The 25285-nt window shown below is 47.8% G+C and overlaps 2 protein-coding genes across 4 annotated transcripts; one reads left to right on the forward strand and one right to left on the reverse strand.

Moving 5' to 3' along the window:
• Positions 1-2770: 2770 nt before the first annotated feature.
• Positions 2771-14910, reverse strand: LOC103304063 (zinc finger protein 345). 3 transcript variants are annotated; one of them, XM_054710209.1, is made up of 4 exons: positions 13328-13350; positions 12938-13001; positions 12663-12789; positions 2771-7043 (listed from the first exon to the last, which is right to left on the reverse strand). In XM_054710209.1, exons 3-4 carry the CDS (start codon positions 12694-12696, stop codon positions 4600-4602), a joined length of 2478 nt encoding a protein of 825 aa, XP_054566184.1. In that variant the 5' UTR covers positions 12697-12789; positions 12938-13001; positions 13328-13350; the 3' UTR covers positions 2771-4599. The 3 variants fall into 3 exon arrangements, with proteins under 3 accessions (XP_054566184.1, XP_054566182.1, XP_054566183.1); XM_054710207.1 differs by lacking the exons at positions 12938-13001; positions 13328-13350 and adding an exon at positions 14492-14910; XM_054710208.1 differs by lacking the exon at positions 12938-13001 and having other exon boundaries at positions 13328-13398.
• Positions 14911-22133: 7223 nt separating this feature from the next.
• LOC103304064 (zinc finger protein 345-like) lies at positions 22134-25285 on the forward strand. The gene has a single exon (XM_054710220.1). The coding sequence runs from the start codon at positions 22338-22340 to the stop codon at positions 24369-24371; it is 2034 nt and encodes a 677-aa protein (XP_054566195.1). The 5' UTR covers positions 22134-22337; the 3' UTR covers positions 24372-25285.

Genomic DNA, 25285 nt, shown 5'->3' on the forward strand with positions numbered 1-25285 from the left:
AATTTTTTAAAGAATACTGGGCCTCGCATCAGGTCCAGAGGTCTACTTGGTGCAGTCAGTGATCACTGTGCTTGTGGGTTGGGCGCGAGCACCAGGACCTGTGGTCTTTCTTTTTTTAAATATATTTTTATTGATTTTTTACAGAGAGGAAGGGAGAGAGAGAGTTAGAAACATTGGATCAGCCGCCTCCTGCACACCTCCCACTGGGATGTGCCCGAAACCAGGGTACATGCCCTTGACCGGAATCGAACCCGGGACTCTTCAGTCTGCAGGTCGACACTCTATCCAGAGTCAAACCGGTTAGGGCCTGCGGTCTTTCTTGAGGTGGGGTGATTGGGAGTAGGGTTACCAGAGAATGGATGTGGGTATGTTTGGGGGAGGAAGGGACATCATTGTGGTTTTAGGAGAGAAGTTACTATAGTAGAATAAACCATCTCTATAATGATGGGAGTATGACATTGGAGGCCACGGCCATTAACTTCTCCCTGGAGTGGGGCCTCCTGGGTGAGGCTGAGGTTCATGGACTGTGATGGGATGTGGGAGAACTTTGCATTTACTGCATCCATGCGTAAGACCCTCACCTCCCTCCTCGTATCCTGAGCTTGTCTCTGTCCTCCCTCCCTCCCCAAAGTCATTTCTGTCAATCCACAGCTGGAGTAAAGTGCACTTTCTCACATTTGTGCTGAGGGCACCATTGCTGAGCAGTGTGCATGGCTCCCAGAAAATCTCTCATCCCCTGCTCTCCTACAGAAATATCAAGGGTTCAATTCCTGGTCAAGGGCATGTACCTAGGTTGCAGGTTCGATCCCCAGCCCCGGCTTGGGGTACTTTCGGGAGGCAACCAACTGATGTGTCTCTATCACACTGATGTTTCTTTCTCACACCCCCTTGCCCCCACCCCCAATTCCTTCCCCACTCTCTAAAAACCAATGGAAAAAATATCCTCAGGTGATTAACAAAAAAACAAAGTGTATGGTGTATGTTTCCATTACATTGTGCACAGCACGCAATTTTTGAAAATAATTAAGAGGCCAGGCTGGGGAGCTCAGTTGGTTGGAGCGTTACCCCAACACACCAATGTTGAGGGTTCAATCCCCAGTAAGGGCACATACAAGGATAAACCGATAAATGCATAAAGACATGGAAGATGCCATGGACGGCATGGCTCAGTTGGTTTGGCGACCTCCTGTGAAACAAAATATTGCGCATTAGATTCCAAGTAGGGGACTTAGAGGAGGCAGCCAACTGATGTATCCCTCTCACAGTGATATTTTTCCCCCCTCTCTAAAATCAATAACATATATATTTTTTTTAAAAATGGAAATGATTCAAATGTCCATAAAGAGATGAATGGATAAATCCATTGTGGTACATCCATAAGTGTGTGTGTGTGTAGGGGGGGAAGTTGAGGTAATTATATCATAGATGAATCTCTAAGTAATACAACATAAAGGAAACGAGAAAAACATAAGTAAACATTCAATGATTGCCATCATATAAATTATAGAAAATACAAAGGTATCTATACTAAAGGAAAGTAAACCAAATTATTTGGAGGGCTGTGAAGAGCAGGGAGATATTATAAAAGGACATAAGTGCCCTAGCTGGTTTGGCTCAATGGATAGAGCATCGGCCTGTGGACTGAAGGGTCCCAGGTTCAATTCTGGTCAAGGGCATGTGCCTGGGTTGCGGGCTGGATCCCCAGTGGGGGGCGTGCGGGAGGCAGCCAGTCAATGATTCTCTCTCATCACTGATGTTTCTGTCTCTCTTTCCCTCTCCCTTCCTCTCTGAAATCAATAAAAAAAAAATATTTTTAAATAAAAAATAAAAGCACATAAGCCAAAAATACACTGACAAATTAAATCATTACCATAATAGCAGTGATTTTTTCAGTTTCACATGAATGTCAAGATTTATCAAATTTACATATGTAGTTTTTTACATGTAAATTATACCTTATTGAAGTATTTAAAATTTTTTGTATTAATAGATTTAATGCCCTGCTGGTATGGCTCAGTGGTTGAGTATAGACCTATGAATCAGGAGATAATGGTTTGATTCCTGGTCAGGACACATGACCGAGTTGTGGGCTCATCCCCAGTGTGGGGCATGTAGGAGGCAGCTAATTAATGATTCTCTCTCATCATTGATGTTTCTATCTTCCTCTCCCTTCCTCTCTGAAATCAATAAATTATATATATATATATATATATATATATATATATATATATATATATATATATATATATATATATATATATTTTATTTTTTTTTTAAAGAAATAGGTTTGGCAATCTTATATGGACCCCACCATATTTCTCCTGTTGCCATCTGAGAGTCAGTGTGGCCTCAGTGGCAAAATATATTGGCTAGTTATAAAGGACATTTCTACTTCACTCAATAGGAGTGCTGGCTGGATTACAAGAGCCATATCCCTGGACCACTTTCTTTTAACTTACAATGGCCTTGAGGCGATCATTGCCACAGGCATACACAAAACTCTTATTTTCACCCTAGCCAGTTTGGCTCGGTGGGTAAAGTGTTGGCCTGTGGACCAAAGGGTTCATGTATCTCAGCTGCAGATTCCTCCCCAGCCCAGGCCCTAGTCGGGGGCACATGCAGGAGGCAACCAACCAATGTGTCTCTCTCACATCAGTATTTCTGTCTTTTCCTCTCTCTTCCATTCTCTCTAAAAGTCAATGGAAAAATATCCATGGGTGAGGATTAAAAAAAAAAAAAAAAGTTCACCATTTACACTTGCGGAAGGTGAAATCTGTTTATAAAACACCCCACACAGCATAACAAGCATATAAGTCACCCAAAATGAAAGAGAACTGATATACCATACAGACATAAACAATATTGTACAAACCAAAGCAATGTGTAGTCAACAGTTCAGGTTGGTGACTTGTAAGCTGAAAAAAAATTCATGGGAGCACACAGCCCGCCAGCCAGACTCAGGTGATATTCTCCGATCCAACAATGGGTCGGGTTCCTGCCCAAGGTGAACTCCACAGAGCTCAGGTGACTCCTAATTTTCACCAATATGTAAGAGAACAGAGGCCAGCTGCCCTGAGCACATGAGGATGGTAATGGACAGGTGGGAACCTACCATGCGGTAGAGTAAAAAAATGGCTTTAACAAAAGAAAATGGCAAGCAGTCCTAGGCAGGTTACAAAGCACACACAGATATACATGTTTCCTACATGACTGAAACTTAAAGTGAATTTCCTGTGACAACTGGAAACATGAGATTGAATTCAGACAGATGGCTTCTTCCAGGGTCATTTAATGAACAAGAAAATTGCACATTCCCTTACACATCGGAGGTATTTACCCAGCGTGAATTTCACATTTTATAATAAGGTAAATACTTGGGGGGAAATTTCCCACATTCGCTGCACTCATAACGCCATTTCCTGGATGAACTCTCTGGAGGTGAGTGTCAAGCTATGGGTAAAATAATCATATTCCAGGCGTCCTCAAACTACGGCCCACGGGCCACATGCGGGTGTTTTTACCGTTTTGTTTTTTTACTTCCAAATAAGATATGTGCAGTGTGCATAGGAATTTGTTCATAGTTTTTTTTAACTATAGTCCAGCCCTCCAACGGTCTGAGGGACAGTGAACTGGCCCCCCGTTTAAAAAGTTTGAGGACCGCCAATACTGGTTTGGCTCAGTGGATGGAGCTTCGGCCTGCGGACTCAAGGGTCCCGGGTTTGATTCCGGTCAAGGGCATGTACCTTGGTTGCGGGCACATCCCCAGTAGGGGGTGTGCAGGAGGCGGCTGATCGATGTTTCTCTCTCATTGATGTTTCTAACTCTCTATCCCTCTCTCTTCCTCTCTGTAAAAAATCAATAAAATATATTAAAAAAAAAAAAAGTTTGAGGACCCCTGTCTACACCATAGAGCTCACATCCTACATGTTCTCTTAGACAATAACACACTCCATAAATACATTTACCAACCTCATAGGACCTTTTTCCTACATTAAGACTCAGGTATTAAGAAAGGTAAGAATTGCCCTAACCCAGTGGTCGGCAAACTCATTAGTCAACAGAGCCAAATAGCAACAGTACAACGATTGAAATTTCTTTTGAGAGCCAAATTGTCAAACTTAAACTTCTTCTAACACCACTTCTTCAAAATAGACTTGCCCAGGCCGTGATATTTTGTGGAAGAGCCACACTCAAGGGGCCAAAGAGACGCATGTGGCTTGCGAGACGCAGTTTGCCGACCACTGCCCTAACCAGATAGAGCATTGGCCTGGGGACTGAAGGGTCCTGGGTTCGATTCCGGTCAAGGGCATGTACCTCAGTTGCAGGCTCCTCCCTGGCCTGGCCTGGTCAGGGCTTACGCAGAAGGCAACCAACTGATGTGTTTCTCTCACATTGATATTTCTGTCTTTCCCTCTCTCTAAAAACCAATGGAAAAATATCTCCGGTGAGGATTAAAAAAAAAAAAAGGTAAAAATTATGGCTAAAACTTTCCCCCATTTTTGGACTGAAATGCCTACCTCCAGTGTGAATGCTCCAGAATTAATGGGACTAGGAACTATCCTTAAAGTTTTTGCAACATTCACTGCAATCATAAAGCCCTTATTTTGTGTGAACCCTTTGGTGTACAAGAAGATGGTGTCTCTGCATAAAAGACTTCCCACATCCACTGCACACATAAGGCCTTTCTCCTGTGTGAGTTCTTTGATGGCGAATGAGTGTTGATTTCCTGAGAAAAGATTTCCCACATTCACCACACTCATGAGGTCTTAACCCGGTGTGAATACTCTGATGATAACGGAGGCCAGAGCCTGATGAAAAAGATTTCCCACATTCTCCACATTGATGAGGTTTTTCTCCAGTGTGAACTCTCCAGTGTTCAATGAGGTGAGAATTTGCTCTGAACAATTTCCCACATTTGGTGCATTCATAAGGTTTTTTGTTTGTATGAAGTCTCTTATGATCACGGAGGGCATAATGAGAGGTAAAAGATTTCCCACATTCACGGCACTCATAGGGCCCTTCTCCAGTGTGCACTACCCGATGATAACGAAGCTTCCTCTGAGTGGTAAAAGATATCCCACATACAGTGCACTCATAAGGCTTTTCTCCTGTATGAACTCTCTGATGATTTCTAAGATTAAAACCAGATGCAAAAGATTTCCCACATTCATTGCACTGATGCCTCTCTCCTGTGTGAACTCTCTGGTGTGTACGAAGGTGATACCTTCGGAAAAAGGATTTCCCACAGTCACTACACTCATAGGGTCTTTCTCCTGTGTGTGCTCTCTGATGAGTACTGAGGTTGGAACTTGATAAAAAAGATTTCCCACAATCGCTGCACTGATAAGGCCTTTCTCCAGTGTGAACTTTCTTATGATAATTAAAGACAGAGCTTGAGGTAAAACATTTCCCACATTCACTACACTGATAAGGCCTTTCTCCTGTGTGGACTCTCTGATGTTGAATGAGGTTGAACTTTGAACAATAAGATTTACCACATTCACTGCACTGGTAAGGCGTTTGACCTGCATGAACTCTCTGGTGTACAAGAAGGTGCTGTCTTAGGATAAAAGATTTCCCACATTCACTGCACTGATGGGGTCTTTCTTTTGTGTGAACTCTCTGATGATTACTGAGATTGTAACCAGATGAAAAAGATTTCCCACATTCACTGCACTGATAAGGCCTTTCTCCTGTGTGAATTCTCTGGTGTGTAAGAAAGTGATGTCTTCGGAGAAAGGATTTACCACATTCACTGCACTCATAAGGTCTTTCTCCTGTGTGTACTCTCTGATGAATACTGAGGTAGGAACCACATAAGAAAGATTTCCCACATTCACTACACTGATAAGGTCTTTTTCCAGTGTGAACTCTCAGATGGTAACGCAGGCCCGGGTGAGAGGTGAAAGATTTGTCACATTTACTGCACTGATAAGGCCTTTTTCCAGAGTGAACTCTCAGATGGTAACTAAGGCCAGTGCGAGAGATAAAAGCTTTCCCACATTCACTACACTCATAAGAATGTCTTCCACTATGAACTATCTGGTGTTGAGTGAGGTAAGATTGTTGGCTGAAGGATTTCCAACAATCACTGCACTCATAAGGCCTTTTGCCTGTGTGAACTCTCTGATGTAGAATAAGTATGGAACTACCGGTAAAGGTTCTCCTACATTTTCTGCACTGAAAAGGCCTTTCTCCCGTGTGCATTCTCCGGTGCAGAGTAAGGACTGACCTCCTGGTGAAAGATTTCCCACACTCACGGCATTCATGAGGCCTATCTCCAGTGTGAACTCTCCAATGCAGAATGAGGTAAAACTTCCTTCTAAAGGACTTCCCACATTGCGTGCACTCATAACGCCTTTCTCTACAGTGAACTGTCCGTTGTCGAATGAGGATGGCGCTCCGGCTAAAAGATGGTGCACATTCACGGCACAAGTCACATGTTTTCCCAGTGTGACTTCTCCAGGGATAAATGAGGACAGATTTTGGGTGAAAGGGCTTCCCACAGTTGCCGCACTTGGACTGCCCTGGCCCGCAATGAAATCTTCGATGCTGACTGAGGGCTGAGGTTCGCCTAAAAGACTGGCCACATTGGCCACACACGTGAAGGCTTTTACCTGTATGCACTCTCTGGTGAACGGCGAGTGAAGACTGATCGCTGAATGTCTTCCCACATTCACTGCACATAAAACAATCTCTTTCAGTGTAAAAATCTTGGTCCTGAGCATGTGTGTGTCTCAGACTGAAGGCTTTCTTACATTCTCCGCAGGTAAAACAAGATTTTCTCTCTTTCCCGTGTATTTGGAGGTTTGCACCCAAGTAAAATTCTTTCATACACACCCGACACCTAACCACGTTCTGGCTGTGTGGTGTTCCTTGGTGCTCAGCCAAATGGAGTATGTCTCTCAAGGCTAGACCACAGCTCTCGCAGGGGTGGGTCTTCTGGGAAGACAGAGCTGCCTTGGAGGGGCTGGACTGTGACACTCCTGCAGAAACACGCTGTTCACAGGGAGCTTCTGCATCGTCTGCTCCACAGCAGTGACCTGAACACAAATAAATGCTGGTGAAGTACAGGTTGACTGTGAGGATGGAGCAACACCATCACAAATGTGCATTCGTCACATTGAGAAATTAGTCTATGGCTTGCTTTTTAACGAAAGTGCTTAAAACCCGGTGGGGGAAGTTGCTACTGGGCATCTTCTAAGGCAAAATAATGGGAGAGGACTCACCAGAGAAAGGATACAAGAATAGGGTGTAACCGAAAAAAGATAGGAATGTTCTAATTTAGATTCATTCACATCTATTATAGCTATTTTTTGGTCAGATGGACAAAACATAAATTTTCTGCTGTGCCTCAGAATTTCTGTAGTTAGTTTATGTGTGCCATGAGATGGAAAAGGTTGAAAATCCCTGGATTGCCCTCGCCGGTTTGGTTCAGTGGATAAAGCATTGTCCTATAGACTAAAGAGTCCTGGGTTTGATTGTGGTCAAGGATTGTGGGCTCAATTCCCAGTAAGGGGGGTGTAGGAGGCAGCAGATCAATAATTCTCTTTTATCACTGACACTTCTACCTCTCTCTCCCTCCCCTTTCCTCTCTGAAATCAATAAAAATATATTTAAAAATAAAAAGAAAATCGCTGGATTAATACAAGGCAGTGGAAGGAGGTCAAACACTGAAACTGTGAAGAATAGGCCAGACACCCATTCCTCAGCGATGGTGAGAAGGATATGTGTATAGGGAGGCAAGTCTCTTGTAAAGTTCAGAGATCTCCAGATTTGCCTCAATGGTTGAGTGTCTATCTATTAACCAGGAGGTCATGGTTTGAGTCGAGCATGAGCTTGATTCCCAGTGGGAGGTGTGCAGGAGGCAGCCAATCAATGATTTGCTCATGTTTATTTCTCTCTCACATCATTGATATTTCTCTCTCTCCCTCTCCCCTCCTCTTTGAAGTATACATACATACATATACATATATATATATTTTTTTCTTTAAAGAAAATCTCGACCCAACTGGTGTGGATCAGTGGATAGAGCATCGGCCTGTGGACCAAAAGGTCCCAGGTTGGATTCCTGTCAAGGGCATGTAGCTTGGTTGCAGGCTCCTCCCAGCCTGGGCCCTGGTTGACGCATGCAGGAAGCAACCAATCGATGTGTTTCTCTCACATGATGTTTCTCTCTGTGTCTTTCTCTCTCTTCCACTCTATCTAAAAATCAATGAAAAAATATCTTCAGGTGCGAATTAAAAAAAAAAAAAATTCCTTTTAGATTCATCAGTATTCTCCAGAAAAAAACAATTTTTAAATCCCCCTGGATTTGGACTTTTAATGATTTCTATTTCATTTTTTTGATGTTGTTGGATATTATTTTGCACTGTTTTCTGTGTTTGATTGAATTAAAACTATTTTCTATATTAAAAAAAAAAGGTATGTCCTAAAACAACTTCTGTTAGGTGGGTGGGTGGGAGGTAATCAACCAAGGATCTTCTTTTTTTTTTTTAAATATATTTTATTGATTTTTTACAGAGAGGAAGGGAGAGGGATAGAGAGTTAGAAACGTCGATGAGAGAGAAACATCGACCAGCTGCCTCCTGCACATCCCCCACTGAGGTCGTGCCCGCAACCAATGTACATGCCCTTGACCGGAATCGAACCCGGGACCCTTCAGTCCGCGGGCCGACGCTCTATCCACTGAGCCAAACCGGTTTCGGCTCAACCAAGGATCTTCTACGCATATATGCATGTCCCAAGGACACAGACAATGAGATGGTGAAGGCCTGGGGGACAGGAGCAAGCTGGAGGGGGTCAAAGGCAGAAATAAGAGGACATATGTAATACTTTCAACAATAAAGAATTCTTTTTTAAGTAAGATAACCTTCAAAAAATAAAAAAACTACTTCAGATGCAAAGAGTTTCTACAGGATCTTTTCTTCCAGTGACATAAGGCAGTGTTAGAAACACAGGCGCAAATGGGAGAAAAACCAATTGCAAGAGAGTAGCTGCCATGAAGGCTAATTTCAAAACGGATGTTGATCTCACGGCACATGTAGACCAATGCTGCAAAACAATAGAGGAAGAGGTGAGAGAAATACGTGAGCTACGAAGACCAGAGATTCTCCATGGACTACAAGTCCGAGTAACGACAAAATAGTAGGATGGACTATTCAGCCAAGTAGCAGCAGTGAGGAAGGGAAAGTACAAGTAAGGTTGGCACTGGCCATGACAACAAAACACTGGTTACATGGGAAACGTTCCTGGAATGATAGGAACACAGGCTGATCGCTCACCCTACCCAGCCTCAACATGACCGGATACCTGTGAGTTTACCTGGCAGCCTTGGCTATTGAGAGTCCCTACAACATTAGCCATCCCTTCCCTTACAGTCTGCTTCCTCCCCAGAGCCCAAACTGCCACACCCTGGGAGGTTAATGACCTGACAACCAACTCAAGATGAAAACTTTTGCACATAAAAGGAGTGTATAAAACCAGGAAAAGGTGCCCTAACCGGTTTGGCTCAGTGAATAAGAGCTTCAGCCTGCGAACTGAAGAATCCCAGGTTCAATTCCAGTCAAGGGCATGTACCTTGGTTGTGGGCACATCCCCAGTAGGATACGTGCAGGAGGCAGCTGATTGATGTTTCTCTCTCATTGATGTTTCTACTCTCTATCCCTCTCCCTTCCTCTCTGTAAAAAAAATCAATAAAATATATATATTAAAAATAAAAAAAAGCAGGAAAAGGTAAACTGATCCATCAAATGTGGAGACATGAAGAAAATGTAAGGAGCCCCAAAATATCAAGGAAACATGTCATCACCAAAGAAGTACATTAAGTTTCCAGAAAGTGAAACCAACAAAGTGCTGGGCAAAGAATTCTACATAATTGCTTCACTGATGCTCAGCAAGCTCCAAGAGAGCACAGAGATACAACTCGGGGAAATCAGGAAAACTACATGAACACATCAAGTTTAGAGACAGAAATATTTTATTTTACTCATTTATTTTTTAAACTAGAGGCCTGGTGCATGAATTGATGCACCAGTGATTTCCCTCAGCCTGGCCTGCAGGATCAGGCCAAAACCAGCTCTCCGACATCCCCCAAGGGGTCCCAGATTGCAAGAGGGTGCAGGCCAGGCCGAGGGACCCCACCAGTGCACGGTAGAGGCCAGGGAGGTACACAGGAAGTTGGCCAGCCGGGGAGGGACCATGGGAGGGCTCCAGGGCGTGGCTGACCCGTCTCACTCAGTACCAATCAGCGGGACCCCAGCAGCAAGCTAACCTACCAGTTGGAGCATGTGTCCCCTGGTGGTCAGTGCATGTCATAGCGAGCGATTGAGCAGCCTTAGCATATCCTTAGCATATTCCTCTTTGATTGGTTGAATGGATGACCAGACAATCGGACACTTAGCATATTAGGCTTTTATTGTATAGGATATGCTTTATTGATTTTAGAGAGAGAAGATGGGAGAAAGAGAGAGAGAGAGCAACATCAGTGTCAGAGAAACATTGATTGGCTGCCTCCCTCACGCGGTACAGGTGTCTCTGAGCCTTATCGAGGAGGGCCCACTCCCCAAGCAGGCATCCAGCATGAGCCCTGACGCAGAATCGAACAGGCAGCCTTTCAGTGCATGGGACATTGGTCAACCAACTGAACCACACCGGAAAAATTATTTAAATGAACAAATATTTAAATTTTTATATTTTTGCCCCAATGGCCAGAAGCTTTTTTTTTTTTTTTTTTCACGTGTGGCAGATAGAAACTGGTAGGAATATCTAGACTGTAAAAATACCCTGAGGAACAAGTGGGCTCGGCTCCATACAAGGCCCCCAACCAAACTCTAGCTGTAAAAACTAGCGGCAATTGAAGCTAAGAGCTGCTGGAGTCCCAGCAAGTTCCTCTTAAAAGGCGCACACAGGGCCCTAACTGGTTTGGCTCAGTGGTTAGAGCGTCAGCCTGTGGACTGAAGGGTCCCAGGTTCGATTCCGGTCAAGGGCATGTACCTTGCTTGCGGGCACATCCCCAGTAGGTGTGTGCAGGAGGCAGCTGATTGATGTTTCTCTCTCATCGATGTTTCTAATTCTCTCTCCCTCTCCCTTCCTCTCTGTTAAAAATCAATAAAATATATTTTTAAAAAGAAAAGTGCACAAAGGGCCCTGGCTACAAGCTCAGTTGGTTGGAGCATCCTCCTGATATATCAACTTCGCAGGTTTAACCCCGGTCAAGGCACAGACAGGAAACAATCCATTAATGTGTAAATAAGTGGAACAACAAATCCAAGCTACTCTCTCCCTCACTACTTCTCTCCCTCTCTAAAATCAATCCATTAATAATTTCTTTTAAAAAAGGCCCACACGGGAACCTACTTGGACTTACTCCCTCTAAGCTCCATAGCTGAGGCAGTAGCTGGAAAAGACCACAGACATGGGGAGTCCGGTATCAGAATGAGAGCTGGGGGCAGCTTTCTCCCTGATGGAAGTGCTGGTAGAGGCCACTGTCTTTTTTCCGAGCTCTTCCCCACAGAGCCAGCAGGTGGGCCCCCTATCGGAGACTCCATCCATCTACCTCACACTGTTTGCTTCGCCCTTTTGGCTCCCTGAAGTAGCACCCACTCAACTTTCAGAATCACTCAAGCTGTTTCCAGTGGCTTTTCCACACAGAGAAGCTGTCTTGGCTCATGCTTCAGATTCTCCTCTACAATTTCTCACACAAGCAGCATCTGGTCTCACGTGTGCCCCATACCTCTTCCTAAGTGGCCTTGACCATGACAATGACTGCAATTCCTGAGAGGCCCTAGAAAATGCCACCTACAGGAAAGAATCAAAACAAGTACCGTGCACCCTCGGCTGCCTTCCCTCTGAGGTTCAACAGTCTGTTCGATGCTTCCGTATCTCTGTATCTATTTTTGTTCATCGGTTTATTTTGTTTTTGAGATTCCACATATAAGTGAGATCATGTGATACATTTCTTTGGTTGGCTTATTTCACTTAGCACAGTGGTCGGCAAACTCATTAGCCAACAGAGCCAAATATCAACAGTACAACGATTGAAATTTCTTTTGAGAGCCAAATTTTTTAAACTTAAACTTCTTCTAACGCCACTTCTTCAAAATAGACTTGCCCAGGCCGTGGTATTTTGTGGAAGAGCCACACTCAAGGGGCCAAAGAGCCGCATGTGGCTCGCGAGTCGCAGTTTGCCGACCACGGATTAGCATAATGCTCTCCAGGTCCATCCGTGCTGTTGCAAATGGTGGGATGATATCAACCAATGAACTTGTATGCATATATGTATCACCCATGGTGAAGGCAAAGGAATGAGGGGCAGGGGGAGGCTGGAAGAGGTCAGTGGGAGAACAAAGGGAGATATGTAATACTTTCAACAACAAATATATTTTTTTAAAAAATAGAAAGAAAAAAAGTAGCGTGAATCTGGGCACATTGACTGGGCCAGGGAGGGGGCAAGCATGGTGGATTGCATTAAGCTCACAGCATCCCATCCCTATGAGAAGAGTTCAGTGCAGCAGGTATTGGGGCTGCAGCAGAGAGGAGGGAAGGGTCTGGGGTTCACAGGGGACTATGTGGGGTTCACAGAGCAGCCTCTGGGGGAAGGAGGGGAAGGGGAAGGCAGGGCAGAGCCTAGTCCAAGTCCCCGGTGAGAAGGTGAGTCTTACCCAGAGAGGATGCAAGGGCCAAGTTCTCCAGCATCACATCGCGGTACAGGCGTCTCTGAGCCTTATCGAGGAGGGCCCACTCCTCCCGGGAGAAGTACACAGCCACGTCATCAAAGGTCACACAGGCCTGGTGAGATGGGAACGGAGGAAACCATACACTTTGTCTTTCTGAGACCCTCCCAGCCCATCTCTCACACACCTGTCCACCGCTCCTCCTCCAGGGCCGCCTCCCTCCCAGGAGACACCAGGCCCTGGGGACCCTGATGTCTGCTCACCTATTAGGGTTCCAGAGTAACTGAGTTTATTTTAATTTTTATTCCTAAAATATTATTTTATTGACTTCAGAGAAGAAGGGAGAGGGAGTCAGATAGAAACATCCATGATGAGAGAGAACGATTGCTTGGCCGCCTCCTGCCCTGCCCTACTGGGGTTGCAGCCTGCAACCCTGGCATGTGCCCTGACCAGGAATGGAACCTTCACCTCCTGGTTCATAGGTCAAAGCCCAACCTCTGAGCCTCGCTGGCCAGGCCATAGTGACTGTGTTTAGCCCTCAGCAAGGGCAGCGGGGACACACAGATGCCACCCGGGCTAAGGGCCAGGCCTAGGGGCGCCTCCCGCCTGCAAAGCAGCTCCCTGCCCCACACAGCCAGAGGGGCCCCCTTCACCTGGTCCCCACCCAGGGCCTGGGCGCCATCAGCTCACACCACCTCCTCGCAGGCAGCCCGTTCTGCACCCGCTGCCTCCCCATCACCCCAGTCCCTGTCCCACTCCCAGCCCTGCTGCCTCCCCGCCCCCGTCACAGACACCCCTCCCCCTCCCCCTGGGTCCGTCACACACACCCCTCCCACTCACCCGGGTCCGTCACACACACCCCTCCCCCCTCACCCGGGTCCGTCACACACACCCCTCCCCACTCACCCGGGTCCGTCACACACCCCCCTCCCACCTCCCCCGGGTCCGTCACACACACCCCTCCCCACTCACCCGGGTCCGTCACACACACCCCTCCCCCTCCCCCGGGTCCGTCACACACACCCCGCCCCCCTCCCCCGGGTCCGTCACACACACCCCTCCCCCCTCCCCCGGGTCCGTCACAGACACCCCTCCCCCCTCCCCCAGGTCCGTCACACACACCCCTCCCCCTCCCCCGGGTCCGTCACACACACCCCTCCCCCCTCCCCCGGGTCCGTCACACACACCCCTCCCCACTCCCCCGGGTCCGTCACACACACCCCTCCCCCGTCCCCCGGGTCCGTCACACACACCCCTCCCCCCTCCCCCGGGTCCGTCACACACACCCCTCCCCCCTCCCCGGGTCCGTCACACACACCCCTCCCCCCTCCCCCGGGTCCGTCACACACACCCCTCCCCCCTCCCCCGGGTCTGTCACACACACCCCTCCCCCCTCCCCCGGGTCCGTCACACACACCCCTCCCCCCTCCCCCGGGTCCGTCACACACACCCCTCCCCCCTCCCCCGGGTCCGTCACACACACCCCTCCCCCCTCCCCCGGGTCCATCACAGACACCCCTCCCCCCCCCTCACCCGGGTCCGCGCTCACGGCGCCCAGTGACTCACATGTTCAATCCCGTCAGCCACGACCCCCGACCCTGAGGAGCCCACAGCCCGGAGCCGTCCCGAGGGAGCCCCGGAAGTCCTCCCTGCGCCCCCCGTTTCCTTCCCCATCAGGCACCGAGGGGCGCGGGCATTTCAGACGCCCACACCCCCGCTCCGCCGGGCGCGGACCCGCCTCCCGGCCCTCGGCCTCCCTCACGGACGCGGGGCCCGGGCTGCAGGAGGAGGGGCGCCCGCCCCGGGGACACGCTCACCTCAGCCGGGCGCCTCGGCGCGGCCGCCGCCATCGGACTCTCTGGGCGCAGCGGTCGGGGCCGGCGGGCGAGGAGGGGACCCCGTCCCGCCCGGAAGCGGGTCCCTCGCGGGGTCGCCGAGCGTCACAATCGTGAGCTTCCCACCCGCGTCTGCGCTGCGGGGACACCGCCTCCTCCGCGCCCTCTCGCTCCCGTCCCCTCCCTCCCAAGTGAAGCTGGAAAAAGACGCCTGAGCGAGGACCCAGCACAGCCAGCCCCGGCCAGGCCACGGCCTGCTCTCTCATTGGCTGCTGTGGCCGCGGGGCCTTCTGGGTAATGTAGTTCCCAGTCTCTGGAGGCGGCGTGGAGAGATTACCCTTTCGGGCCTAGGAGGAGGAATTCCCACCTCCTGAGAGGGGCTTTGTGCATGGTCATGGCAATGTCAGGAACATCCAATACTACCTTATTTTTTTTATGTACACATGTTGGTTTTTTTTGTTTTTTTAAATATATTTCTTTACTGATTTCAGAGAGGAAGAGAGAGGGAGAGAGACAGAACATCAATGATGAGAGAGAATCATTGACTGGATGTCTCCTGCTCATCCCCTACTGGGGATTGAGCCTGCAACCCAGGCATGTGCCCTTGGCTGGAATCGAACCCAGGACCCTTCAGTCGGCAGGCTGATGCTCTATCCACTGAGCCAAACCAGCTAGGGCTGTTTATTTTTGTTTATTTGTTTTTTTTCCATTTTTTAAATTAAGGTATTATATGTGTACATATCTTGCCATTGCCCCCCCCCCACCCACCCCACTCTCCTACATGTCCTCACCTCCCAGTGTCTTGCGTCCATTGGTTATGCTTATATCCATGCATACAAGTCCTTCGGTTGATCTCTTATCTCCCCCACCTCTCCCTAACCTTCCCACTGTCATTTGACAGTCTGTTTGACGCTTTACTGCCTCTGTATCTGTCTTTTTGTTCATCAGTTTATAATGTTCTTTCTTATCCACAAATGAGTGAGATCATGTGGTATTTTTCTTTCATTGATTGGCTTATTTCACTTAACATAATGTTCTCCATTTCCATCCAGGTTGCTGCAAATGGTGAGAGAATTCCTTCTTTTTTATGGCCGCATAGTATTCCATTGTGTAGATGTATCATAGTTTTCTGATCCAGTCATCTGCTGACGGGCACCTAGGCTGTTTCCAAATCTTAGCTATGGCGAATTGTGCTGCTATGAACATAGGGGTGCATATATCCTTTCTGATTGGTGTTTCCAGTGTCTTAGGATATATTCCTAGAAGTGGGATTACTGGGGTCAAATGGGAGTTCCATTTTCAGTTTTTTTAGGAAACTCCATACTGTTCTCCACAGTGGCTGCACCAGTCTGCATTCCCACCAGCAGTGCACGAGGGTTCCTTTTTCTCTGAATCCTCGCCAGCACTTATCATTTGTTGATTTGTTCATGATAGCCATTCTGACAGGTGTACTACCTTATTTTTTTTCAAATACATTTTATTGATTTTTTACAGAGAGAGGAAGGGAGAGGGATAGAGAGTTAGAAACATCGATGAGAGAGAAACATCGATCAGCTCCCTCCTGCACACCTCCCACGGGGGATGTGCCTGCAACCAAGGTACATGTTCTTGACTGGAATCAAACCCGAGACCCTTCAGTTCACAGGCCAATGCTCTATCCACTGAGCAAAACCGTCAGGGCCTACCTTATATTTTTTTTAAAATATATTTTTTGGTGTTGATTTCAGAGAGGAAGAGAGAGGGAGAGATAGATCAATGATAAGCCCAGCCTTTGCTAAGTGGATGGAGCGTCAGTATGCAGACGGAAGGGTCCCAGGTTTGATTCCAGTCAAGGGCAGAGGCCCTGGTGAAGCATATATATATATACAAGCCTAAGCGACCATTACGACTGAATAAACAGAACAACTGAAATGACCAGTCAACCAGTAGCTATGACACACACTGACCACCAGGGGGCAGACGCTCAATGCAGGAACTGCCCCCTGGTGGTCAGTGCACTCCCACAGCCAACCTCCCTTGGCCCATCCCCGCGGCTAACCCCCGATCAGCCCCAATGGGGGGGGGGGGACTAGCTGGCCTACCTCCCATGACCCTTCCCCCCCCAAAGATTATCAACCTCCTGTGGCTCCTCCCCTGGCTGGCTGGCCCCCCATAGACCTCAATTGCCAGCCAGGTGAGTGATCCCACCTGTGCACAAATTCGTGCACTGGGCATCTAGTCTTATATAAAAACTGCTGTTTGAAATTTTAACCCTGCTATTTGGCTTTTGTAAATGCTTGCTTGCTTAAATAATAAGGAAAATGAGACGACTCCCACTTCAGAGAGGCCATTAAACCTTCCCTGGATGAAGTTATCAGTGCTGGCACCAGGCCAGGCCTTTGGTTGAGGTCTCAAGGCCCCAGCACGTAGGGGCTCTTTAAGAACTTGCAAAGGGGGCCGGAGACACTCCATATTTGGGAGACAAAGCAGGTAAAAACATATAAATAGGGAAAATTCCTCCATGTTGGGGCCCAGAATTTGAGAGACATTTTCCTCTGGACCCGCGCATAATAAATGTAACTCCATCTCTGTAAGTATTGCTTGGTTCTTCTCCGGTTTTCTGTAACACTCATTGCAGGTCCATCCCCAGTGTGGGGGGCGTGCAGGAGGAAGCTGATCAATGATTCTCTCATCATTGATGTTTCTATCTCCTACTCCCTCTCCCTTCCTCTCCAAAATTAATTTAAAAATATATTTTAAAAAAAGAATAAAGAAGCATAGCCCTGGCCTGTGTGCCTCACTTGGTTGGAGCATTTGTCCCCAAAGGTCGCAGTTCATTTCCCCATCAGGGCACAAGCCTCAGTTGCTGCTCCATCCATAGTAGGGGGTGTGCAGGAGACAGCTGATTGATGTTCCTCTGCATTTCAGACACCAACAACCCCTTTCCACTGGGCATGGACCTGCTGGCGCTTGAGGAGCCCCAACCCTCCTCTCTGCCCTCGACCTTCCTCACTGATGCGGGGCCTGGGCTGCAGGAGGGACTGGTGTCCGCCCCTGGGGCTGCGGGGTTGGAGAGGAGAGGCAGGGAGGCTCTGAAATGACCTTTCTCCCTTCTTCTCTCAATAAAATAAAATTTAAAAAAATATATAAAAATCAATCAAAACATATCCTCAGGTGAGGATTAAGAAAAAGTTTTTAAAAATTTGAACAATTACAATGCTGTTTACTGAAGTTATTTATTAAATAAAAATGCATAAAATGGGAAAAAATTTTTTGAACAGCCCTAGCTGCTTTGGTTCAGTGGCTAGAGCTTCGGCCTGCAGACTGAAGGGTCCCCAGTTGGATTCTGGTCATGGGCCCATGCCTGGGTTGCAGACTCAATCCCCAGTGGGGGGCATGCAGGAGGCAGCCAATCAATGATTCTCTCTCCTCCCTTCCTCTCTGAAATAAATAAAAATATATTTAAAAAATAATAATAGAGCCCTAACTGGTTTGGCTCAGTGGATAGAGCATCGGCCTGTGGACTGAAGGGTCCCAGGTTCGATTCCGGTCAAGGGCACGTACCTATTTTTAAAAAATATATTGTATTGATTTTTTACAGAGAGGAAGGAAGAGGGAGAGAGTCAGAAACATCGATGAGAGAGAAACATCAATCAGCTGCCTCCTGCACACCCCACAATGGGGATGTGCTCACAACCAAGGAACCTTGTCCGAAATCGAACCCGGGACCCTTGAGTCCTCAGGTCGACACTCCATCCACTGAGCCAAATCAGTTAGGGCAAGGGCATGTACCTTGGTTGCGGGCACATCCCCATTGTGGGGTGTGCAGGAGACAGCTGATCAATGTTTCTCTCTCATCCATGTTTCCAACTCTCTATCCCTCTCCCTTCCTCTCTGTAAAAAATCAATAAAATATATTTTAAAAAATAATAATAATAGGAACACTACTTTTACAGGCTTGTCCAGTAGCAAACCTAGCAGGCCAGCCTGGAGAACGTCCAGGCATGCCTCAGAGCGCTGGGAACTACATTACCCAGAAGGCCATGCGCCAGGTTGAGCCAATGACAAATCAGAATGTGATCCTTTCGTGTGACGTCTCCATAGGGGGCGGGGCGATTGCTGCCCACCTTCTAGGCGGGCATTTTTTCAGGTCCCGCAGGATCCGCCGGGTTCAGGGTGACGGGGATTTGAAGAGGCAAGAAAGGGGTGTGGTCCCCGCCGCACAGACGCGGGTGTGAGGCTCGGCGACCCCACGGGGTCCCCCTCTTCGCCCGCCGCCCCGCCCGCTCCGCCCGCAGAGCCCGATGGCGGCGGCCGCGCCCAGGCGCCCGGCTGAGGTGAGCGTGTCCGCGGGGCCTCCCCGCCTCCCCCACCCGACCCCGCATCCCGGGGGCGGGCGCCCGTCCCTCCTGCAGCCCGGGCCCCGCGTCCGTGAGGCAGGTCGAGGGCGGAGAAGAGGGTTGGGGCTCCTGAGGCGCCAGCAGGACCGTGCCCGGTAGAAAGGGGGTTTTTCGCGCCCGAAATCCCAGCGCCCTTCTGGCGCCTGAGGGTGAAGTGAAGACGCCCGTGTCCCCACTGCCCTTGCTGAGAGCTAAACACAGTCACTATGGAACCCTAATAAGTGAGCAGACATCGGGGTCCCCAGGGCCTGGTGTCTCCTCGGAGGAAGGCCGTCCTGGAGGAGGAGGAGGAGCGGTGGGCAGGTGTGTGAGGGGATGGGCTGGGAGGGCCTCAGAAAGACAACGTGTGTGCAGAGCGGCTACAGCGTTTGGACAGGTTCAAGCCTCGGACTAATGAGAGGGCACGGTCCTCTCGTGGCAAAGCCACGTGCAAGTCCCAGCTTGGAGGGCAAAGCTACTCCCAGCACAGGTATAGCCAAAGGCTGTGGTTGTAAGCTTGACCTTATGGTCCGAACCTGTGGCCCCAGGTGGCTGAGTGAGGTAGGAGGTGCAGCTAGTGCTGCCACAACACAGCTTGATGGAGTTCAGGTGCATGAAACTGAGTAGATTCGAAACCTGGGAGAACTTTGTAAACATCCTGACCAGGCCCTTCCTTTGCCTCCTGGAATCTGGCTATAAAATAAGGACTTGCAGGCTGTGGCATTGTCTCTCCAACAGAGGGCAGTCTCCCACCTAGCCCCAGCTTTATTCTCTTGTCTGTCTTCTTTAATCCTTCACCACCCACCGCCCCCCTCAGGTTCACCCCTGGCCATACTGAGCACGGCACAAAAGTGTATGGTTTCCTCTGTCCCCATCTCGCCAGGACCGTGTGACCTTTGACGACGTGGCCGTGTACTTCTCCCGGAAGGAGTGGAGGCTCCTGGATGAGGCCCAGAGATGCCTGTACCGTGATGTGATGCTGGAGAACTTGACCCTTGCCTCCTCTCTGGGTAAGACTCTCACCGGCGACTTGGACTAGGCTCTGCCCTGCCTCCCCTTCCTTTCCCCAGAGGCTGCTCTGTGGACCCCACGTGCTCCGCTGTGGACCCCAGGCCCTGCCCTCTTCTCTCTGCTGCAGGCCCAATACCTGCTGCACTGAACTCTTCTCATAGGGACGGGATGCCATGAGCCTAATGCATTCCACCGTGCTTGCACCCTCCCTGGCCCGGTCGTGTGCACCCTCCCTGGCCCGGTCGTGTGTCCAGATCCAAGGTCTTTTGTTGTTGTTGTTTTAATATTTTTTAATATATATATATATTTTATTTATTTTTTTTTTTACAGAGAAGAAGGGAGAGGGATAGAGAGTTAGAAACATTGATGAGAGAGAAACATCGATCAGCTGCCTCCTGCACGCCCCCAACTGGGGATGTGCCCGCAACCAAGGCACATGCCCTTGACCGGAATCGAACGTGGGACCCTTCAGTCCGCAGGCTGTCGCTCTATCCACTGAGCCACACCAGTTAGGGCAATGATGAGAATTAATGATCAGCTACCTCCTGCAAGCCCCACACTGGGGATGGAGCCCATAACCCTGGCCTGTGCCCTGATCGGGAATGGAACCATGACCTCCTGGCTCATAGGTGGATGCTCAACCACTGAGCAACATTGGCCGGGCCACAGTCCTTCTTTTGAACCCTTCCTTTAGCTGAATTGTAGGCGTTGTCCTGCTCACTACTTAGGTACACCAGGGGCTGTTTTTGAAGACCCTTTCGCAGGGGTTATAGTTTTCTTAGTTCTCTTTTTAAAAAAATATATATATATTTTATTGATTTTTTTACAGAGAGGAAGGGAGAGGGATAGAGAGTTAGAAACATGGATCAGCTGCCTCCTGCACGCCCCCTACTGGGGATGTGCCCGCAACCAAGGTACATGCCCTTGACCGGAATCGAACCTGGGACCCTTCAGTCCACAGGCCGATGCTCTACCCACTGAGCCAAACCAGCTAGGGCTGTGGTTGGCAAACTGTGGCTCGCATGTTTGGCCCCTTGAGTGTGGCTCTTTGGCCCACATGCGGCTCTTTGGCCCCTTGAGTGTGGCTCTTCCACAAAATACCATGGCCTGAGCGAGTCTATTTTGAAGAAGTGGCATTAGAAGAAGTTTAAGTTTAAAAAATTTGGCTCTCAAAAGAAATTTCAATCGTTGTACTGTTGATATTTGGCTCTGTGGACTAATGAGTTTGCCAACCCCTGGACTAGGGCAACATTTTATATTTATCCTGTATTTTGTTGTCATTGCTGGTACCAAACCCCATTTCTACTTTTCCTTCCTAAGTTAATACCACTATATTTTTACTCAGACCCCTGTCCATGGAGAATCTCCACCTCTCTGGACTTCCTATCTCACACATTTCTCTCATTTCTTCCTCTATTGCTCTGCAGTATTGCTCCACACGTGCCACAAGACAAGCACGCATCCTTACGTTGTTCGCCTTGAAACACCCTTACTCGGTGGCAATTGTTTTTTCCTGGGTATAGGAAAAAAACAGTGTGCTTGTACACAGCCTCGTGTCACCAGAGGTAGAGAATGTTTCAGAAAAAAAATAATAATAAAAAATAATAAAATAAAAAAAAGAATGTTTCAGCAGAGGAACAGGTTTTACAATAAGCCTCCCCTCTGGGTGTTACAACTATGATTATCTGCCTCTGGTGAGGGCGCCACCATTCTTTACCTGAAAGCTGTAGTCATACCGTGGCCACATTCCCAAACATATATTGATTCCCTTCATTGAAAAGCATCCCATAGACTTATTCCTAAATATGACAGATACACATTTATGATAGCATCATCTTTTTTTTAATTTCAATTCTTTTTTATTTTTTAAAGATATATTTTATTGATTATTTACAGAGAGGAAGTGAGAGGGATTGAGAGTTAGAAACATCAACATCGATGAGAGAGAAACATGAATCAGCTGCCTCCTGCACACCCCCTACTGGGGATGTGCCCGCAACCAAGGTACATGCCCTTGACTGGAATGGAACCTGGGACCCTTCAGTTCGTAGGCCGACGCTCCATCCACTGAGCCAAACTGGTCAGGGCTTATTATTTATTTTTTTAAATTTCAATTATTTATTGTTAGAAGTATTACGTATGTCTCTTCCCCCCAACCCCACCTTGATCTCTCCCAGGCCAATCCCACACCCCTGCATTGCCCTTTTCTTATAGTCAACCTGTACTTCATTAGCATTTATTTACATCCAGGTCCCTGCTGTGGAGCAGAGCATTCAGAAGATCTCTGTGAACAGCGTGTTTCTGCAGGAGTGTCACAGTCCAGCCCCTCCAAGGCAGCTCTGTCTTCCCTGAAGACCCAGCCCTGTGAGAGCTGTGGTCCAGTCTTGAGAGACATATTCCAGTTGGCTGAGCACCAAGGAACCCCTCACAGCCAGAACGTGGTCAGGTGTGGGGTGTGTATGAAAGAATTTTATTTGGGTGCAAACTTCCAAAATCACCAGAAGCAGCACCTGGCAAAGAAGCCCTTCAGAAGCAGTGCGGACAGGGCCCTGCTGGTGAAGAGCTATGAATTCCATGTTTCAGAGAAGCCCTTTCCCTGCGATGAAGTTGGGAAGGATTTCCTGGCCAACTCAGAACATCTCCAGCAGCCGACGACTCACACCAGAGAGGAGCCCAACAAAACCACCCAGTGCTGGGCAACTGTACAAATCAGAAAAAGTCGCTTTACCCGGGGAGACTGTAAGAAAACCTTCCGCCCCAGAAAGACACACTCTCCGGTCCCAGAGATCCAGCCTGGAAGACAGTGTGTTGTGCGCCCTGAATGTGGGAAAACATTCAGATATCAGTCCTCATTAGTTGTTCAGCAGAAAGTTCCCAAAAGTGGAAAGCTTCTTGTGTGTGGTGAATGTGGGAAAACATTCAGGCATCAGTCTTCACTCGCCGTTCACCAGAGAGTGCATACAGGTAAAAGCCTTCACGTGTGTGGCCAATGTGGCCAGTCTTTTAGGCGAACCTCAGCCCTCAGTCAGCATCGAAGATTTCATTGCAGGCCAAGGCAGTACAAGTGCGGCAACTGTGGGAAGTCTTTTTACCCAAAATCTGTCCTCATTTATCCCTGGAGGAGTCACACTGGGAAAACATGTGACTTGTGCCGTGAATGTGCACCATCTTTTAGCCGGAGAGCCATCCTCATTCAACAACGGACAATTCACTCTGGAGAAAGGCGTTATGAGTGCACGCAATGTGGGAAGTCCTTTAGAAGGAAGTTTTACCTTATTCTGCATTGGAGTGTTCACACTGGAGATAGGCCTCATGAGTGCCGTGAGTGTGGGAAATCTTTCACCAAGAGGTCAGTCCTTACTCTGCACCGGAGAATGCACACAGGAGAAAGGCCTTTTCAGTGCAAAAAATGTAGGAGAACCTTTACCAGTAGTTCCATACTTATTCTACATCAGAGAGTGCACACAGGAAAAAGGCCTTATGAGTGCAGTGAATGTTGGAAATCCTTCAGCCAACAATCTTACCTCACTCAACACCAGATAGTTCATAGCGGAAGACAGTCTTATGAGTGTAGTGAATGTGGGAACTCTTTTACATCCGTTTTCATCCTCAATCAGCATCAGAGAGTACACAGAAAGGAAAGACCTCATCAGTGCAGTGAATGTGGGAAATCGTTTATGCTAAGACTACACCTTCATATACACCAAATAGTTCACACTGGAGTAAGGCCTTATCAGTGTACTGAATGTGGGAAATCTTTTTCAGCTGGTTCCAAGCTTATTAATCACAAGAGAGTGCACAGTGGAGAAAGACCCTATAAGTGCAGTGACTGTGGGAAATCTTTTATCCAAAGGCATCACCTTATTACACACCAGAGAGTTCACACAGGAGCAAGGCCACATCAGTGCAATGAATGTGGGGAGTTTTTTGCTTCTGGTTTCAACCTCAGAAATCATCAGAGAATTCATACAGGAGACAGGCCTTATGAGTGCAGTGAATGTGGCAAATCCTTCACCCAAAAATGTTACTTTCTTACACATCTGAGAATTCACACAGGAGAGAGGCCCTATGAGTGCAGTGTATGTGGATTATCTTTTACCACTAATTACGCCCTCCGTAAACATCAGAGAGTTCATACAAACAAAAGGCCTTATGAGTGTACTGAATGTGGGAAATCCTTTAGAACAAATTCTTACCTCATTGAACATTGGAGGGTTCACACTGGAGAAAAGCCTTATCAGTGCAGAGAATGTGATAAATCTTTTTCAACTGGAACAGGCCTACGTTATCATCAGAGTGTCCACACCGGATTAAAGCCTTATGAGTGTAGTGAATGCGGGAAATCTTTTCCCTGTAGCTCAGCACTCATTCGACATCAAAGAACTCACACAGGAGAAAGGCCTTATGTGTGCAGTGAGTGTGGGAAATCCTTTATCCGGAAACATCACCTTGTTGAACACCAGCGTATTCACACAAAGGCCTCAGGATTGTAGTGAATATGGAAGATCTTCTCCCCTTCCCTCCCCCCCCCCCCAAATCTTTTAAGGATACTTTCTACTCCAATTAACAGTCTATAATTCACACGGGAGAAAGGTGTTTGATTGCAAAAAATATGCTAAATCCTTTAGCCATACATCTTCCCTTTCTTAGCACCTGAGACTTAATATTGGTAAAAGGTCTCATGAGTGTAGTGAATGTATGAAATGTTTTAAGGTGTATCCATGGTGTTTGCTTTTTTCTGAGAGTTCACGTAGGATGAAGGCTGTATGTTGTAGCAAATGTGAAAAGTCTTTTACCCATAGTTTGCCAGTGTTTCAGTACCTGTCAGTTCACTCCGTAGAATGGTCTTAGGACTGCATGGAATGTGGGAAATCCTTTTCCGAAAGAATTTTCGTTATCGTACAGTGTAGTGTTTGCACTAGAGACATATTTCAGACCTGCAAGGGAATGCGAGATTTTCTACCTTAATGACTCTGGAAGAATCCAGGAGAAGCCATCTGTCCGTATTCAGTCTCCTATGTCTAGTTATCAAAGTTGGGAGACAACCTTTACCAGTAAGTTGTAGTTATGTGAGACGTGTGTATATGTATGTTGCAGTTTCTAACCTGCCATTTTCTGTTTTCAAAGCCATATCACTCTCTCACATAACTGGTTTCCACCATTTGTGTCAGTTACCGTCCTCATTTGCTCAAGGAAGCTGACTTCTCTTCTCCCATTTATTGGAGGAAATTAGGAGTAACCTCAACAGTTCACACTGGGCTCAGAGAATATGACATGAGTCTGGCTAGAGGGCCATGTTCTCCCATGAATTTTTTCAACTTCCATGTCACCAGCCTGAACTGTTTCCTGCACATTGCTTTGGTTTCTACAATACTGTATAAATCCCTACTCTGAAAGTTCTATTTTA

The sequence above is a fragment of the Eptesicus fuscus genome, chromosome 21 (assembly GCF_027574615.1).
Source record: "Eptesicus fuscus isolate TK198812 chromosome 21, DD_ASM_mEF_20220401, whole genome shotgun sequence".
NCBI lineage: Eukaryota > Metazoa > Chordata > Mammalia > Chiroptera > Vespertilionidae > Eptesicus > Eptesicus fuscus.

What these genes read in the sequence shown, in the direction of transcription:
- LOC103304063 (XM_054710207.1), bottom strand. Translation starts at nt 14,524, where the DNA reads ATGGCGGCGGCCGCGCCGAGGCGCCCGGCTGAG. An exon ending in CGCCGAGGCGCCCGGCTGAG is followed by an intron (nt 12,790 to 14,491) that starts GTGAGCGTGTCC and finishes CCATCTCACCAG; the next exon opens with GCCTGTGTGACCTTTGATGA. An exon ending in GGCCCTTGCATCCTCTCTGG is followed by an intron (nt 7,044 to 12,662) that starts GTAAGACTCACC and finishes ATTTGTGTTCAG; the next exon opens with GTCACTGCTGTGGAGCAGAC.
- LOC103304064 (XM_054710220.1), top strand. Translation starts at nt 22,338, where the DNA reads ATGAAAGAATTTTATTTGGGTGCAAACTTCCAAAATCACCAGAAGCAG.